This window comes from Dromiciops gliroides, chromosome 5 (assembly GCF_019393635.1).
Source record: "Dromiciops gliroides isolate mDroGli1 chromosome 5, mDroGli1.pri, whole genome shotgun sequence".
In the NCBI taxonomy this organism is placed as follows: Eukaryota; Metazoa; Chordata; class Mammalia; order Microbiotheria; family Microbiotheriidae; genus Dromiciops; species Dromiciops gliroides.
Window position 1 is genome coordinate 61,029,574 of NC_057865.1, and position 20,310 is coordinate 61,049,883.

At 37.7% G+C, this 20,310-nt stretch overlaps 1 protein-coding gene across 2 annotated transcripts in view; it reads left to right on the forward strand.

Annotated features, from left to right (window-relative positions):
- The first annotated feature begins 3,427 nt into the window (after nt 1–3,427).
- The window catches only part of ARMC3 (armadillo repeat containing 3), a 134,916-nt gene continuing 118,033 nt past the window's right edge, over nt 3,428–20,310 (forward strand). For both annotated transcript variants that reach the window (XM_043965041.1, XM_043965042.1), the window contains exons 1-3: nt 3,428–3,508; nt 6,498–6,546; nt 15,776–15,893. In XM_043965041.1, coding sequence (XP_043820976.1) covers nt 6,499–6,546; nt 15,776–15,893 — 166 coding nt within the window. In that variant the 5' untranslated portion in view covers nt 3,428–3,508; nt 6,498. The remainder of the gene's footprint in view (nt 3,509–6,497; nt 6,547–15,775; nt 15,894–20,310) is intronic.

Here is a 20,310-nt window from a genome sequence, read left to right on the forward strand (position 1 = left end):
AAATAGAGATCAGAAACCAAGACCAGAACTGACATTAATAAAATTAAGAGGATCGATTTAAGATGAGTAAATAGAAAATTAGTAAGAAAACAAAGACATCAAACCAAGACACCAAAAAAAAAGATATGAAAATAAGAAATCACAAAACAACAAAAAATCAAAGAAAAGTGTAGGGATCAGTATATACAGTTCTATGCAAATAAAATTAAGAATCTAAAAGAAATAGATGATTATCAACAAAATTATAAAGTTCCCAAACTAAAAAGACAAGAAGATACCCTAAAAAGATTAATCCCAGAACACTAATGGACCATTAAACAGTTCCCTCCCAAAAAAGATATTATGCCCAAAAGAATTAAGAAATGTATTTTACCAAACTGTTATATACATAAATTGCTTCTATATTTTATAGACTATTTCAAGGCATAAAGAAATACAGCAGGTCACTCAGCTGCTTTGTTAAGATAAATACAGTTATAATTTCTAAAATGAAGAGGATGAAAGTTAAGAAAAATATGTAAAACAAAATCACCAAAGAACAGTGGTACAAAAATAATAAATACAATGCAAAAGCAGTATATAAATAGGGTTTATCAATTAAATGTAAAGGTGTTATAATACAAGGGAAATTGTTATTTATAATAAATTACTTCAGCAAAAGAAAAATGTGAAGATATGATCATATTATTAGATGTAAAGACAGCCTTCAATTAAAAATTCTACTATTTATGTTAAAATGTTAAAAATAGAAGGAATTTTCTATAATGTGATTCAAACTATAAATTCAAAAACATGACCTAGTCATACTTGGAATAGAGAAACCTGGAAGCATTTCCAATTGAAAACAGGTGTTAAACAGAGATCTTAGAGATAGGTTCATAGTTCTAGAAACATTATCAATAGTAATAAGGCATTAAAAAGAAATAGTGGAATAAGCCTTGTCAATAAAGAAGTTAAAATGTCTATTTGCAGAAGACATGACTATACACTGACACAGTGAGAAATGCTAATAATGCAAGTATTAAATGACTAGCAAAGTGGCAAGATACAAGATTAACTCCTCCAAATCAATAACACATTATAAGAACACATAAAGAAAAGCAACTTTAAAAAAGAATCAATGTAAAAAATTAACTAGGATTCTAGAGGAGGACACAATGTGGAAGAATCCTGCCCACCTTTGACAGAAGTGATGGACTAAAGGTAGAGAGTAAAATATGTATTTTCTGACATGACCAATTAGAAAATTTGTTTTATTTGACTATACAGATTTTTTTCTCTTTTTTCTTTTCATTGGGGGTAGGAGTAAGGGGAGTTAAGAGGAGAATGTGGATAGCCAAAGGATTGTCTGAAAAGAAGAAAGGACCATTGAGGTGTTTTTTTTTTAATGCATACAAGAGGACAGAAGGAAACACCAGCAGGCACAACAACTTTGAAAGTTACATGTATTTCTTATGTATTGAAAAGGAAAAGAAAACTATATAGAGAGATTCAAGTTTCATGTATGTCCTCTTTTTTATTTTCAATAATTATTTCCAATTACATGTAAAAATAATTTTTAGATTTATTTTTAAGTTTTGAGTTCCAAATTCTATCCCTTTGTCCTTCCTTCCCCATTCCCTGAGATGTTAAGCAACCTCATATGGGTTATTATGTCCTCTTTTTTGTTCTATTTTGTATTTATTAATACTCATTTGATCAGATGTTTTTAAAGTTCAGAATAGAAATAATTTAAAAATTAAAAAATAAAGTGGTTCACTAATGATAACAAATAATAGCTAGAATTTATATAGCACCTAAAACGTTCCAGGCACTATTACAAATGTTACAAATGTTTCTAATACACAAGATTATGAAAAAATATATATTTAAATACTTAAAACATTCACATAGAGAAAGAGAGAGTATTCACAACTTTAGTATCACTAAGATTTTTCCCACTTCCAAACACATAATTCACAATAACAATTCACAAAACAAAGCAGTATACATTGGAAAGAATGCTGATTTTTCTATAGGGGTATATGCATTTGAATTCTGGCTCTGATTTTTACTATCTATGTGTATTTAAGCAAGTCACTCAAACTCTCTGGGACTTAGCTGCTATATCTGTAAACTGGCCTAGATCAGGGATTACTAACTCAGGGTCCATTAACTGTTGTGTTTTTTTGTTTTTGTTTTTTAATGTTTTGTTGGTGAATAGATGTAGAATAGAGTTGACACAGTGGATAGATAGCACACCGGGCCTGGAGTCAGGAAGACCTTAGATGCTATCTTTGTGACCCTGGGCAAGTCAACTTAACCATTTGACTCAGTTTCCTGTAAAATGTAAAATGAGCTGGAGAAGGAAATGGCAAACCGCTCCAGTATCATTGCCAAGAAAACCCCCAAAGGGGTCACAACTGAAAAAGACTAAATCACACCGAGGGCTGAAAAGTGGGTGTAAATATAGGTTGGTAATTTCTGATTCGTCTTTTTTTCAGGATTAATAAAGTCTGTATTTTATCCACCAAGGATTTCTGAATATTCCCTTTTGGATCCCTTGTGAATCTCATTCCCTCAACGCTCTCATAACTGTGTCACTGCCAGCGTGGATTTCTTCCGTGTACACTCAGTTGAATCTGGCTGCTTTTCCTGTCTTTGTTCTGCCTGCGTTTGGCAGAATATAAACTACTCTTTCTAGCAGTTTGGCATTGAAGGGAGGAGCAGCAAGACAGCGGCCTATATTGAGCCTTTGAGATTTTGTTTGTTTTGTTTTTAAGGATAAGGAACACATGAGCTTGTTGGTAGCTCCCTTGGAGAACACAATGGCGAGTAAACAAGAGGGAAATGAATAAAAGGGCTGTTGAGCATCAGTGAGGTCATAAACAGAACCGTTATTGTTGCAAAATTGTACGAAGAACCATCCCCGGGAGGTGAATTACTTATCACAAATTAACCACTAATTTTCCGAGGGTTTCAGTTATTATAGAGGTAGAATGGGGAATGACTGTCGGGAGAAATCGAGATATGGGAGGGGACGGAGCCCTGGCAACTATCAAGCGATACCAGGGGTCTCAAAGCGTTTTTCAAAGCACAGAGGAAGCCGGAAGCGGCTGTAGAGCAGTTGGGTTTAAAACCGTTCACCCCCTGCGGCCGGTTACTAAAATGGGATGTTAAAAGTACAAACATCTGAATCATTCTTACAAAAACAGGGCAAGGATTTATTTAATCCTTAAAAAAAGGAAAAAAGAGAAGCAGTTACTGATTCCCGCTGCCAAACCAGGAGCCTGGTCCAGGCTCCAAAGGATGCGATGGGATGCGCTGTGCTCTTCCACTAGGGCGGGGTGAGGGGCGGGGCCAGAGGCCTCAGAGTGCAGGCGCATGCGTACCTAAGCATGCTCTCCTTCCCCTCCCCCCACCCCATCTCCTAGCAACTGAAAACAACCCGAAGCCCAAGCCCAGAGGAGTGAGGGAGGGAGCGGGCGGGATCTGGCTGCTGAGCGGTTGCTTGAGGTTCACAAGGCAGGTAAGGCCAAGGCCTGGAAGGAAGAGAGAGCCTAGAGGGGGCAGGGAGCAGGTCCCAGGAGACCCGGGCTGGTGAGGCGGACTCGGAGGAAACGTTCAGGGCCCGACCAAATGTTCTCAGGCAACCCCCCACCCCCCACCCCCCAGGGCCCATCGTCTCCAGAGCCCTGCCTGGCCGGGCCAGGGTGGTTGGTTTGGGGGTTTTCCTTTTCCCTCAGCTCCCTTCACCTCTTCTTTACTCTTTTCCCTTCTCTCTCCTCCCTCTTACTCTTCTTCTCTTTTCTTGTACTTGTCTTTTCTCCCTTCCCCTCTCCTTCCTTTTCTTCTACTTCTTCTAGCTCCTTCATCCTTCTCTTTTTTCTTCCTGCCCTGTACTGGCCAGCCTTGGAATCTAGAAGACCTAGGTTCATTTACTAACTTTAGGACCTGTTGGCAAATTCCTTAACATCTCAATGCCCCCAGGCAACTCTCCAAGTCCGTAAGGTACAGTAGGAGAAGTTTCCCAGATAGACATCAGGAGTTTTAGGACACAATTACTAGTCTAGAACTGATCCTTCTCCTGCCCCTCCAAAAAAAACCAACAAAGCAGTGATGGATTAATAAAATTCCTCCCAGGTTTAATAAGGCATAAGAAACAATGAACAAAGAAAGGGAGAAGAAAGCATGACCAGAAAAGGGAGTTAATAGCCTCTAATAGAATTTTTTAAAAACAGTTTTACGTAGGTCCAAATCAGAATAGAGAGGCAGCAGGGAGTAAAGAATAGGAAGCCAACCTCAAAACCAGGATGAACTGGGCTCAGGGACCACTGACTCATAGTAATTATATGTCCTTGGCAATTCACTTAACCACTAAGTTCTGTGGGAGACAACTCTTTAAGACTATAACTTACAGAGAAAATGCTAACCTGCATCCTAACCATGGGTGTTTCCCATGGGTGTTAAGGTTCTGTCCTAAATCTGCTTGTCTCCCTCTCCATTCTCTTCTATATTTCTTCTTTCCCATCTCCTTTATTTTCTGTCTCTTTCTGTTTCTATTTCTCTTTGTCTCTGTGTTTTAGTATCTCTGTATCTCTCTCCCCACCCCATAGTCTCTTACCACTCTAGTGCATCTTAACACACTGCTGCCAAAGTAAATTTTTTTTTCCTGAGTGCAGATTTGACCCTGTGACTCCCCTACTCAATCAACTTCACTTCTTTCCTATTTTCACAAGGATTAAATGTAAATTTCTCTATTTAACTTTTTTTTTTTGGCGGGGCAATGGGGGTTAAGTGACTTGCTCAGGGTCACACAGCCAGTAAGTGTCAAGTGTCTGAAGCCAGATTTGAACTCAGGTACTCCTGAATCCAGGGCCGGTGCTTTACCCACTGCGCCACCTAGCTTTTAAAGCCTTATACAACCTGACCCCAACCTATTTTAATGGCCTTTCTGGGCATTATTCCCTCTCCCACACCCTCAAAATCCAGACAAAACTGGCGTTTGGCATTTTATCTAATTCTTACATATAACATTCCATTTTTTGTCTCCATGGCTTTGTACTGGCTATTACTTTTGTCTGGAATGCACTTCCTCACCTCTTTATGAGAGAATCCTTCTCTTCAAGATGCACTTCAGCTATCACCTTCTGTATGAAGCCATTCCAATCCCATCCAACTCCTGGCATCCTCATTTCCCCAGCTAATGTGTGTGTGTGTGTGTGTGTGTGTGTGTATTATATATATAATTATATATATATGAATTTTATAATAAAAAAGCCAAAACGAAAGTTTACATAATCATACACTCTCCTATTTCTTTTTATATATATTAAAATGATGGTATTGATTAAGGTCACCATAAAAAAATAAAATTTTTAAATGATATATGTATGACTTTTCCTGAAGGTATTGATATGGCCCAGATGACTTGTTCAGGTGTTGCCCCAAGGAGTGCTCAGTCCAGTTCCCAGTGCCTGGCACATAGTAGGCACTTAAATTCTCATTGACTGATTTATAGCTGACACACAGCTACTAGCTTAGTTCAGACCTTGGACACACCTTCTCTTAATTATTCTAACAGCCTCCTAATTGGTGTCCTTGCCTCATTTCTCCCCATTTTACTCCATCCTACCCACTGTAGCCAATGGAATTTTTCCTAAACGCAAATGTGACCCTCCCACTTTCCTACTTAATCATCTCGGGTATTCCCTGTGGCCTCTTAGACAAAATACAAACTCCTTCTTTAGTTTTAAAGTACTGTACAGCCTTGCCCCAATTTTATTGTCTGTTATTGCTTCTGTTCTTGCTCTCTGCAATCCAGTCAGATTGATCCCTTCTTATGGTCTTCCATCTACCATAGGTGATGATTTTTTTTATGAGGCAATTGGAGTTAAGTGACTTGCCTAGGGTCACACAACTAGTAAGGCTGGATTTGAACTCAGGCCCTCCTGAATCCAGGGCTGGTGCTCTATCCACTGCACCACCTAGCTGCCGCAGGTGATGAATTTTTAAGCCATGAAAACTTTTTTTTTTAACCAAGCCATAGAGAATTTGTGATCTCTGTTGATTAAAGAAGTATCCACACCAAAAATTACAACTACTTGACACATAGTTTTTAGTTTTCTTGTGTCAGAAAATTGACTATGCAGAACAGATTAATTACTAAAAAAAAAAAGGTGATTGGGGGGCTATGGTTTTATAAGATCTCAGAATTAACTTCTGTGTCTATTCCATGAAAGGGGAATTCCTGCAAAGTAATTTTGATGAACACATATAATCAGAGAGAGGGAGAGAGAGAGAGAATATTTTTGAATATGCTGGATTAATGCAATAAAAAAAAGACTTGATTCACTTTTCCAGAGTCAGTCATTGGTTTTTAGCATCATTGTTGCCTACATTCCAGACTTTTCAATATTTTCTCAATAAACCCATCAAATGTAAAATGTAAAATTAAGACTAGTAAATAGTAGAGTGAAAATAGTGATTCTTTATCTTTGTTTTGTCTATCCTTTTAGGATGGGTAAAAAAATAAAGAAGGAAGTAGAACCGCCTCCCAAGGATGTGGTAAGTTTTTGGCTTTGCAATATATCATAAGAAAATTATTTTTTTAATGGCACTTTGACTATTGATTTTTTGACAACTGTATCTGACAACTGGAGGTGGTATAAACTGTACTATTATATACATGGAGATATATATGATTACATAAGTCCAAAGCCTGACTAATGTCTGTTAACCAGTTCTAATATAGCATTATATGTTGGAATAAAAATCTGAAACATTGTGATCACTTAATTGCAAGATTAGAGACTCACGATTATTTTCCTTTCAAGTATGTGAATGATATATCAAGTTAATGGGTAAGACTGTTTAGTTCTTTTGAAATATTTAGCCAAAATTCACTGATGTTCATTATGAGCCAGTTAATATTAACAAGAGTCAGAGTTTGAACTACAACTATTTCCTGTGAAGAAAGCTGTCTAAAAACTAGCTCATGTCTCTGGATATTAGAAATATTACATTTTTAGCCAGAATTATGGAAGACATAAATTATGGAGGATATAAACCTCTACTACATCATTTGGCCACTTTTTTTCCTACACAAGATGTATATATCTATTTATGTATCTTTCTTTTGAAAATTTTTTTGTCTTTTTAAAGTTTACAAACAACTGAAAGATTCTGTTTGTTCAAGCTAGAGGGAATCCTTTGGGCTGTTCATGTATCAAACTCCAGGCCTGTTTCTGAAGAGGTGAATATGAATAAAGCATGAAATAAAACTTTTTGTGAAACAGCCAGAGATGTGATTTTCCTCTTTTAAAAAAATGAAGAGATAGGATTGTGGGTCATATCTAATAGAATCTTAGACTTGGAAGACCCTTAGGGGTTATCTAGCCCAATCTCCCACTCACCTTAGGAATGTTTTCTTTTATATCCCTGAAAGGCAAACAGCCTCTACATGAAAAGTCCCAATGATGGAATAAATAATAACTGTATAAGACAACCCATTCTATTTGATTAATACTACTTAAGTCAGTTCAATCAACTGAATGGAATTGAATCGAATTACCTACTAGCAATTTTTTAAAAAATTAATTACTCCTTGGTTCTTGTACTCTCTAGAGTTGTTATGAGAGAAATCATGAAATATTTGAAAATGGCTATCATAGGATGATAGATTAAGGTACTGAAAAGAGCCTTAGAAGGCCATCTGGTCCAATACCCTTCATTTTACAGATGAAGAAACTGAAGCCCTGAGAGGGGAAGTGACCTGTTGAAAGTCACATAGGTAGTGAGAGAAACAGAATTTGAACCCAGGTTCTCTCCAAAGCCAAGATTCTTAAGCAAAAAGCTTGTCAATTTCATGTAATTGAACCGACCTGTTTTATCCTTTGTGATCACTTTTATGACTTTTTTTTCTGGAGCTGTGAAAAGTACTTGATCTGGTTTTCTCCTTTTTTATGGTGAGATTTTTTTTTAATATTCAGGTCATTTGTTTATGTTACACTTATTGTGTGATACTGTATAAGATGCTGAATTAAACCTGTTTTCTACCAACTCTTCAGTTTCCCCAGTGTTTCTTGTCCCTACGAGACTGTGAACTCCTTGAGAGCTGGAACTGTTTGTTTTTATACCTCTTTTTGTATCTCTAGTGCTTAACACTGTGCCTGGCACATAGTAGGCTCTTAATGGATGCTAGTTGACTGATTAATTTAGTGTTGGGCTTATTAAATTCTAGGTTATAGATTTCAAAATTAGGATGAAAAGGTCAGCTAGGTAATGCAGTGGATAAAGCACTGGCCATGGACTCAGGAGGACCTGAGTTCAAATCTGGCCTCAGACACTTGACACATTAGTTGTGTGACCCTGGGCAAGTCACTTAACCCTGATTGCCCCACAAAAAAAATTAGGATGAGGGGTTGATTTGGGGAAAAAGGGAAATGGGCTGATTGAGGGGGAAAAAAGTTTTGTATCAGATACCTCTGATAAAGGTATGCTATCTAAGGTATATGCCTATATATGCATATGACATAAATGTACACATATGGAATTAATATAGATATATAATAAAACCCATTCACCAATGAAAGTGGTCAAAGGATATGAACAGTTTTCAAAAGAATTACAAGCTATTAATAGCCATGTGAAAGACCGTTCCAAATCACCAATAATAAAGAAATGCACATCAAAATAACCACTAAAGTTTTGTTCCACATTCAGTAAATTGGCAAAGGTGACAAAAGATGGGAATAATGATTGTTGGTGAGGTTGTAAGAAGAGAGGTGCACTAATCTATGGTTTGTGGAACTATGAATTGGTCCAAACGTTATGGAAAGGAATCTAAAAATATGACGAGTGACTAAAATATCAATATTCTTTGACCCAGAGATGCCTCTGCTAGCATATGAAAGGTCCTGTATACATCAAACTATGTATAACTAGCATTTAGAGTAGCAAAGAAGTAAAACAAAATAAGACAGCTATCTATCAGAGAATGGCTAACCAAATGATTATACATACATGGAATAGAGCTGTGCCATTGGAAATGGTGAAGTTGAAGATTTTGATAAGGCGTATATGGACTGGTATAAAGCAAGGTAAAAATGAAGAAGAGACAATATACACAATGACTATGAGATAATTGGAAAGAACAACACCAGACACTAACACTGAACACTGTCAAGTTCAATTACTATGACTCAGCTGGGCCCTGAAGAAAGAATCTGATCATTCCATTCCTTCTCTGGAGACATGAGGCATTGTGGAAGTGGAATATAGCATATGCTGCCAGACTTTATTGATATGTTGGTTAGTGTTACTGAACTGTTCCTCTTAATTTTTGTTTGCAAAAAAGGATTGGGCGAGAGGGGAGAGAAATCTTAGAAAATGTAAATAATAAAAAATATATTAATAAACATTTTAAATAGCTAGCATGCACCCCCTTAAGGCATCTTCTTTTCTAGGTCTAATAACTCCAGTTCCTTCGACCATTCCTTATATTAAATGATTTGCTGACTCCTCACTATGATAATGCTGCAACCTCCCCTGGCCATGGGCCTAAAGCAAAAAGCACTATACTCTAGATGTGGTCTGACCAGTACAGGATAAAAGGGGACTATTGTATTCTTTGTCTGGATATGACTTTTCCATTAATACAAGCTAACGTTGCATTAGCTTTGTTAGAGGCCATACCATACCATTCGTGCATACTGAAAAGATTCCTGCAAGATGGTAGCCTATTTTTAAAAAATCAGAATTCTTTAGGAAGAACATGTTCAATCTTAGGTTAGAGATTTGGGATTATGTTTGGAACCAAAATCTTTGACTGACCCATTCATTCCATAGTCCTTTATAATTAGACTTAGAATGTGGTGTGAAGCAGTATAATGAGCAATTTATGTGACTATGTTGCAAAATATTACATCTAGGATTTTTATAGTTCTCTACATTATGAATAGTAGCCATACCAGAAAGCAGGCTACACTATGTCTGATTGGCATTATTATTGCGGACTTAATATTACTGGTAAAGTAACACATACACTACTACCACCCAGAAATATACCAAGTATTTTTGCAGCACACAGTATCTGGGGTAGAAAGAAAGAGGCACAGATACTTCTTCCTCTAGCTATCTCCTTGCTGATCATTCTACTACAGAAATACCCAGAATAAGTCCCACATAAGAGAAGCTCTCTAGGACGCTTAGTCTTACATATTCTTCTGAGGTCCTTCACTGGAGAAGGAAGGAAATGGCAAACCATTCCAGTATTTTTGTCAAGAGAACCACATGGACAGTGTGGACATGCTATGGTCCACAGGTCATGAAGAGTCAAACAAGACTGAACTGAACCACAACAACAAAGTCCTAGAAGTGTACCTTGTATGGGATCCATATTTTCACAGAATTATAGTATTTCAGAGTTGGAAGGAACTTTAGAAGCCAAACAGTTAAACCAGTGACTGAATAAGAGATACATTTGCCTTCGAGTTTGTCTATAGACAACTAAATGATCCACTGAATTTAGTGAAACCCAAACCCCTTAGAGCTCCTTATGTACTGGTAAATGATACCACTGAACTGCAGTGATGTCATAGCTAGTCTTGCTTCTGGTTCCACTGTTTCCCCATTACTGTGATATGTGTATTCCTCCCTTACTCTCCTCCCTCTCCCTCCTCCCTCTCCTCTCCAGGGCCCCTGTGAACATGGGCTTCTCCCATGTGTAGTTCTCTAGGCCATAATCCTTACAAATGGCTGGCTAACAGAATTACACCCATTTCTATCAGTTATTTAAAATCAAATGCAATTCAGGCACTTCTTTAGATCCCACCTGCACAGGAACAAATTGTCCCCGTGATTGCCAAGGAAATTCAGAGCAACATATCAGTCAAGAGATCTGAGACATGGAAAATTGGACAGATCTTCCGTATTTGTGGTAGCAGTAATGCTACTTTATTTAAAACAATTCCTGAAATTGAATTCATAAGCATTAGAGCCAACAGGTTAGGGTGAGACATTTTTCTAGTCCAAGACAACTTCGGAGGTTGGAAAAAGAAGTCTGTGACACTGGAGTTGGGGCTGGCTTGGAGCCAGCATGTCAGCAACTCCAGCTTTGGGTCATGGAGACAGCAGTAGCAACAGGAACAACTTTGGTAGCTCTTAAGCTAGAGATAGTCAAAGGATGAGAAAGAGATTTAAGGGGACCCCAGGCAACGCCATTGGCTATAACCACTTCCAAGTCATAGTTCCAGAGGAGAGATAGGCACCTGCAGTCACAAAGGAGCAGGAACCCTGAGGAACAGTGTCCTTTGCAGTCACAAGATCAGAGGCCTGAGGAGCAGTATCCCTTGCAGCTGCAAGGGATCAGGGGTACTTCTTGGTTAAGGATCAAAGTGCAGACCAGAATAGTGACCATTCCTCTCCCCAGATTGCACCACTTTGGAAGCACTGAAAACTTCAAACCCCCAGAACTAGATCTGAAAATAGCAGTGCCTGAAGCTTGGAACCATGCCTCTCCTCCACCCTGGAAATAGCCCAATTTTAAGAGAAAGTTCTAAGTGAAGAAATAGGCTAGAAAAATGAGCAAACAACAAAAAGAAACTAAGCATAAAAAGCTACCATAGTAACAGGGAAGATCAAGACACAAACTCAGAAGACAATGCTATCAAAACAACTACAAGCAAAGCCTCAAAGAAAAAGGGAATTGAATATAAGCCCAGCAAGAACTCTTGGAAGAGCTGAAAAAAAGATTTAAAAAAATCAAATAAGAATAGGAGAGAGAAAATTGGGGAAAGAAGTGAGAGCTACACACAGAAATGATCCTTGACCTTATTATCACTCACAAGTAGTCTACTTCCATATTCAAGAAATATGAGCTTCCATTATTTGATCATAACCTTTTATCTTGCCATCTAAACCTATTATGCATCCTTGCTGTGATCTCTGGTCCCTTGGTATTGTTTTAGAACACAAATTGCCCCTCTAGCTACACTCTTTTTAACTATCCTTTCCTGAACACTTCAACCTTATTCCACTAACTACTCTGAGAAAAAGACCAACTCTTTGGGCAGATCTGCTATGGTGGATTTATGGGAAAACATGAACAAATTACAGAGTGAGAAGGCATTGATGGATTTAGACATGAGTTAAAGGTAATTTTAGTCATTATTTAGAATTTACCTGAACTAAGCAATTCAATTTTACAGTAGATTCCTACTGATCTCTAGATATACTCCACCAAAAGTTCAGATTAGATAAGGTTATAATATAATTTTCTCTTGTATCAAACTGCCTCAAGTCAACAAAACCTATTATTTGTACCTGTTGGCACTGTGAATACTACAGAACTTAACTTTTCATAAGCTAACTTTAAATTTGTGTCCTATGTGGGATTTTATTTCCATTGATAATAAAATGGTTACGTTTAAAATATAAATTGGCTATTTTGGTTTATTTTTGATTACAAGAGATGGCTTAGAGGGAAGAGGGTAGGCATATATTTGAGTATTGACAAAAATGTAAAATATATGTATATGCCTATTTTTGAAATTTATAAATTGGTAGTTTCTTTAATTACCAGTTCGAAAGCATTCCGAGCCTAGCTAGAATACCTCTTTTTTGATCCCTGTTAGTAATTTCAGTTCATCATTTATTTTGTACATAGTATGAAATTATAATCTCACCACATGCTTTTTGATGACTACGGTTTCCTCATGTGAAAGCAGATGGAATCAGTAATTACAACACTATGTTATTTGTTTAGTAATATGTTATTCTGTTATATCTATCATTTTATTTTCAATTTCCTTAAAATAAAAATTACTATAACATGATAGACTCTGTAGGAATAACAGATTTCATGCTGACTTCCTTTGCCCACAGCTCCAAGCTGACCCTACAATATTTTTCCACATTTGACAGTTTTTTATACCATTAATCTCATATCCTTACTTACTTTTTCTCTTATTCTTTATTTTTTTTAATTAATTAATTAATTTTTTTAGTGAGGCAATTGGGGTTAAGTGACTTGCCCAGGGTCACACAGCTAGTAAGTGTTAAGTGTCTGAGGCCGGATTTGAACTCAGGTATTCCTGACTCCAGGGCCGGTGCTCTATCCACTGCACCACCTAACTGCCCCACTGTGCCACCTAGCTGCACCTTATTCTTTAAATAAAACAAAACTTTATAGTCTCATACCTCTCTTTTCTCAACCATTAAAATTAACCTTTGAATGAGTCTGTAGCCTAAGTATAAATCACTGAAAAAATATTTTGTTCATCCGCACCCTACCTTGAACAAATCTAATATGATAAAAGGTAGCTATGTGGCGCAATGGATAGAGTGCTAGGTCTAGAGTCAGGAAGACCTGAGTTCCAATCCAGCCTCAAATTATTACTAGTTATAAGACCCTTGGCAAATCACTTAACTTCTATTTGCTTTAAACTACTGTTAAAGGAAATGGTAAAGCACTTTAGTATCTTTGCTAGGAAAACTCCATGGACAGTATGATCCATGGGGTCCCAAAGAGTCAGATATTACTGAACAACAACAAAAAATTTGATGAAATCTTTGTTATCTAGGGTTCTATCAACCATAACTCCATTATCCAGTACTTTTGTAATTAACCTGGGTGCCAACTGAGGATGGATGGGCTGGATTCAGCCTTGAAAATGTATTATCTACAAGGCTTATAAAACCCAGAACATTTCCTCCCTGGGAATATCTAAATTGCCTGGCTTTTCATATATTTGAGGCAGGTCATTTACTGGCAACCAAAGCATCCAGGTAACATTTTGAACATAAACATTTATCACAATATAAATAAGGAAATATAGTAAGTAAGACACAAACTCACAGCATCAATAAGGAAATTCTGTCAGCACAGATGAAGAGTTAGAACTTCTTCAGTGAAGACTACTTTAACATCCCCTCTCTGTCCTGGTCACTCCTATCTTTGGCTTCTTAGAACATTATTGCCACTGTCACTCTTCTGCATAGCCTGGGAGGTTGTCCTGACTCCCACATATTGTGCCTTAGTTTAGGCAGGAATCCTTAGGAATTGATCAGACAGCCAATACTTTTGCTGCTACTACAATTGGCACCTCACCATTGAAGTTGTACACAAGTGGTTCACCTGCTCCCAGCTATCCCTGGTCTATTCCATCAGTGCTAATACTTGGTGAATTCTTCCCTGTACTTTTGGTTCATAATATGATAGAAAATACGGGTTTTACTGTTCTCCACTGTATCTGTTCTGTACAGAGAGAAAAAAGACTAAAAGTCACTACTCAAGCCTGCAGCATTCTCCAACCTCTTCCCATTGCCCTGCTCCCCATTGAAGAGTCTGCTATTCTTGAAAATGACACTGGTTGTGTAGGTATAGTCTGTGGGTATGTGTCATATAACATCTGTCAAATGATACCTACTTGTACCTACATATGTACAATAACAGTATTATATATCTGGTTACTTGCATCACATGCAGATATCTATGGTGTACCATGTGGAGTTGCTTACTGGACAGCAGAGTGCTGGTCATGGAGTCAGGAAACACATTAATTCAAATCTGGCCTCAGACACATTAGTTGTGTGACCCTCAGCAAGTCATTTAACCTCTTTCTGTCCACCTCATTTCCCTCATCAGTAAAAATGAGGACAATAATAGCACCTCCTTAAAACACTGCATAATAATAATACTTATTATTAATTTACCAAACACATAGGAGGACAGACACACATGATAACTTTTTAAGTATTTAGAAGGTGATCACCTTAAAGAGGAAAGAGCCAGGAATAATGGGTGCAGTTTAGTTGCAAAGGGTTTATGTAAAGAAAAATTTCCTAATAACTAGAGCTTTCCTAAAGTGAAATGGACTGCATCAAAAGGTAGTGTGAGTGCCCTCTCTTTGGAAGTCTTCAAGTAGATGCTAAATAACCACTTTTGGGACACATTATAGTAGAGATTGCTTTTGTGTATAGGCTGAACTAGATGTCTACTGAGGTCCCTTTGAACTCTCAAATTCTATGATTCTATGAAAGTAGATGTCCATTGATTGTGGTATATGAATGCAATGGAACAATACTATGCAGTAAATAATGACAAATATGAGGAAATCAGAGAAATGCGGAAAGATTTTGCATGCTCTGTTGCACAGTATAGTAAGCAGAACCAAAAGGGTAATATACAGAATTGTTATGATAATGTCAATAAAAAAGAATACTGAATTCTAGGGAACTGTAATAACCAATAGTGGTCTAGAGAACAGAAAATGAAATATACCACCCTCTTGGCAGAGAGGTGGGAAAACAAAGGGACAGAATACTTCATCATATCAGATACAGTCACATCTATGCCTAATTGTTTTTCTCTGTTACAAGGAAGGATTTAATTGTATAGTAGATACACACACATACATACACATGGAAATAATGGTGATGTAAAAAAGGAAAATTATTTATTTATATATCTGTCTATTTATTTTTTATCTATCTATCTATTTTGTGGAGCAATGAGGGTTAAATTACTTGCTCAGGGTCACACAGCTAGTAAGTGTCAAGTGTCTGAGGTCAGATTTGAACTCAGGTCCTCCTGAATCCAGGGCCGGTGTTTTATCCACTGCGCCACCTAGCTGCCTGAAAATTATTATTTTTAAACAGACAAAATTCACTCAAAGTGCCACTGACTACGTCCTCTGAAGATTATAACCTGCTATATATTTCTAGACATCTTTAATTTTATATTATACATTCTAAAAGCTAAATTTTTAATGAATGATTATTTTTTTTATTTCAGTTTGATCCATTAACCATTGAAAGTAAAAAGGCAGCAACTGTAGTATTAATGCTTAATTCTACAGAAGAAGAGATCTTGGCTAAAGCATGTGAAGCCATTTATAGATTTGCCTTAAAAGGTTTGTTGTTTTTTCCTGTCTTTCTGTTTTATAAGTTATTTTTGAAGTATTTACTGTATGATAAGCTCCATTTTTACCCCATGCTTAACTTACTCCTTGTCAAATTAATTCTTTAAGGAGAAATCAGATTTCCATTAACACATTCCCTGAGAGAATTAATGTGCCTCCCCACAGGCCTAATAATTTAATGTCAATAAATAATTTATACATCATAAAAATCAACAATTTAAAATCCCTGATCTATTTCCTTACTAAATGTTCCTTGTTAGGCAGTTATTAGGTCTATATGATATAGCATTTATAAATCTTAGCAGCTGATATAATTTCAATATTGAATAAGAAGCACTGACTTTTCATTATATTGCACAAAGTTTTGGTTTTTTACTGAAATTAGTGTGTGAGTGAATATTCTATTACCGGATTCAGAATTTCATTTACTTTAAAAAAGACTTTACATCTAACATATGAATATCTAACAATAGTCAGTTTTCCATCTTCATCAGAAGCTTGGATGAAAGCCCATACTAACTGTTCTGTTTGATGGAGGGCACCACCAATTTCCTAGTTATCCAGGTCCTCACCCTTAGTTTCATCTTTGACTTTCCCACTTCCTTCACTCCCCAAATTCTATCACTTGCCAAGTTTTGCCAATTTTATCTCTATCCATTCATTTCTTGTAAGTTACATATAACCTTTACCCTAGACTGGAGCCTCATCATCTCTCATTCTGACCATTTTGAGAATTTCCTATTAGTTCCTCTATTTCCTTAGTTTCTCTCCTTTCTACATCTTATAGCTAGCTACTAAATTGATTCTCTTAAAGCACATATTACTCCCCTAAGGAAAGATCTTGAGCAGTTCTCTGTTTCTTTAGGATGAGATATGAAACCCTATGCCTTACATTTTAAAATCACACTTCAATATGGCTCCAAACAACCTTTCCATTTTTACTTTGTCTTATTCTCTTCCCCATACTCTCCATTCCAGTAAACCTGACTGCATAGCTATTTTTTCACACTTGGAATACCACTGCCCATTTCTCTTTCTTTGCATAAAGGAATACATTTCTTCCTCACCTCTGTAAGATAGAACCCCTATCTCCAAAACACAGCCCAGGAGCCACCTCCTACAAGAGAGCTTTTCCTGATCTTCCAATGGTTAGTGCTGTCTTCCTAATGAAATTACTTGTTATTACTTTGTACATATTTTGTGTTAACTTATCTATTTCTATGTTGTATGACATCAGGGAAACTAAGTTCCTTGAGGGCATCAAGAGTCCTCTTTGTTTCCCCAGCCCTGAGCACAATTCCTTGCCCAGAGTGGATTGAATTGGTGGTTTCCACTACGTGGTTTTGTCTTGACATTTTAAAGCATTGTTTTAGCCATTATTAATCCTACTTAATAAATATGACCTGCAGTCCTGCTTCAATGCCTCATTTGATATGGAGGGAAAGAAATTCAATTGATCCTGTATCATTTTTACAATTGCTTTCACTCTGTAATTGATCCTATTCTGTGTTATTGCCCCATTTTGCATGATTGCTCAAGCCCCATTACTATAGCAGCTTGAGTTGAGCTCAGGAATTCAGTTCTTCTTCTGAGTTAGCTTGAAGTTAGTTTAAAAGAAAGTTTGTTATTTCTTATGTCTGTATCTCCTAAAAGACTTCATGGATATCTGTTTGTTTAGTCCCCCAAAATTACCATCCCAACGGATATGTTGCAGGTCTGTCCTTCCTTGACTTTGTGTAAAGGGAGTTTTTATCTCTTCCCAGAAGCTGCGAGCCCCTAGCAAAGACTACAAGATACATATAGGGCCCATAAAACAATTAGCATTCCTTAATTGTTAGAGAGGGGTGTGATTAGCCTCACCTGAATGCCAGCACACCTTTCTCAGTATAGCCAATTCTAATTTTCTTGCCTCAGTCTTACAACCTCTCATCTTTTCTCCACACCTACCAAGACCCCTTCTTTGTTAATAAAGAGGTTCCCTCCTTCTGTGGGGAGTTGGTGGCTTTGCTGAGGTTGCCAGCCTGACCCTCTTTGTTAAGAGATAGACACACCACTTTAATAAACTGATCTCACTCAGAGTCTACCTTTATTAAAACAAACTGAGGCAGAGGTTACCCTGAGTTTTGGAAGACTATTCTCAGGGAAAACAGGTGCTGGAAGATCAAAGTAGTAAATGGCTTTGAATGTAGGCCCAATGACAGATGGCCAGTCTGTCACAGGAAAACCAGACGAGTTATAGCTGTAAGAGCGTATGGCCAGAAAGATGGAGACCAGTTGGCAAATTCTTTTTCCACCATAGTAACTATGATAAACATAAACATATAGTAACTATGATAAACATCTACTAAAGTATGCGTGAGAATGTGTATCCCAGAAATTTCAAATTATCAACAATATTTAAATGCTTATTATATTAATGTTTGTTATAATGTATGATATTAGTAACAATGTCTACAAGTGGAGAAAATATCAAAGGCTTAGAAGCCATATTAGGCTTTATTATTTTTTAAAAGTTAACTGACAAATCAATACCTAAGGGCCCATATGCCTACTTATCCATCTCTACAAAATCTTTATGGGAATTATCTACATACACATTGAGGGCATTTTTTTTTTTAATTTCTTCATTGAGGGAATTCTTGATGAAGGCTGGGGTAGGGAAGAGTAGACCACATCTTTATAGTCACACAACTGACAGGTACAGAAGATATAAGCCCCCAATATGCATATGCTTTGTTGGCTATTTTAAAAACATTTGATTCAGTTCAGGAAAACATCACCTTAGATTTTCTCCTCTAACAAGCACATATCAACATTGTTGTGGGGAAAATAGGGTAGGGGTTTGGGATAGGGGTAGGGATCCTTAGGAATTCCTCTTTAAAGAATTACACCCTCTTGCACACAAATTCAATAGAATAAGATAGTAGTTTATTTAGGAGCTGGGGAAGGGAAACCAAGAGAGAAATCCTTGGACTTCTTCTCATGGGAAGAAAGGCATGGCACAGAGCATGGCTCTGAGATACCAATCTCCTCGAGCAGGAGACAGGCAGATACTTTTATAGAGGTCCGATGGTCTCCGATGAGGTGATTGTCTGACTGTGGAAAGTTCCCCTATTGCGGAAGCACCATCCCCCACTGGTGGTGGCTGGGGGAATTGGGTGAGGGATGGCTGCAGATCTCTCAAGCTGTCTCTCTCCTCCTCTGGCCACAAAGGCAGCAGCCCCACCTAATCTTTTTTTTTTTTTCCCCTGGTGGGGAAGTGGGGGCTAGGTGACTTGCCCAGGGTCACACAGCTAGTAAGTGTCAAGTGTCTGAGGCTGGATTTGAACTCAAGTCCTCCTGAATCCAGGGCCCTTATCCACTGTACTGCCTAGCGGCCCCAGCCCCACCTAATCTTATCTCCCCAGGGGACAAGGAGACTGGAATGAAGGGTGGTGGTTGCAGATGTAGCTCAGTCCTGATCAGGTTCCACTTATCTCTTTAGGTGTGTCTGTCCTTTGGTTTAGTTTCTCAAGGAGAAGGTTCTTTGATGTACCCCAGAGAACTTCTGGGGTGCTAGGCCCTATAACATTCCCCACTTCTCTATATATAAGGAAAAAAAAGGGGGGGTGATGATTCTTCTTCTGCAACTGCTTCATGCTGAGCAGGGTCGAAGAAATCACAGCGTGGGCGAGGGAGAGGGGTGGGGAAAAGGGGGGAAGGCCTCGTCTGGAGTGCGAGATGTGAGGTCCAGAGGGTGGGAGGAGACACGTAGGCACAGTGGGTAGCTGCCATGAGGTTGAATCCTTGAGCCTAGATGGAAGGAACTTAAACAAAAAATGTAAAAGAGACCAGGGGGAAAACTGAAAAAGGACTTATCAGATAACGGAGTAAAAAGTAGCCACTTTTTTTCTCTCCAGCAGCTTTTCTTCCATGGGCGTGGCCTGCTTTCCCAGAGTTAAGTAATTAGATCAAAGCTTAATTCTGTGCAGTTCAATGGTTAGACTAAATAAAATCGTTTTCTTTGCAACTTTTACACATTACAAATAATTCCCAATTTTAACTATTCTACCACGAAAGATTTTAAGAGTAGCAGTAAACAGATTAATAATGGTGAGGTAGCCACAGGTTATTTCTTGTGGTCTGTGCAGTGAACTAAGAGCCCCTAAGCTAGGAACCTCTCACTGAGCTGGCTTTTTCTTGACATCACGCCCTAATAAGGGCCAAGGTGAAGAGGGTAAAACCAGGGAGGGATGAAGGAATTTGTGATCCTCATGTACATACATTAAAGGCAACATTGGCCTACATTTAAGGGGTCTTTGCCTTAAACTCCCCACAACCTGTGGCTTTAATGGAATAGTAGGAACTGAATGAGATAGTAAAACAGGGGTTGCCCCAGTGTCATCCATAGACTCACCTTCTACATCCA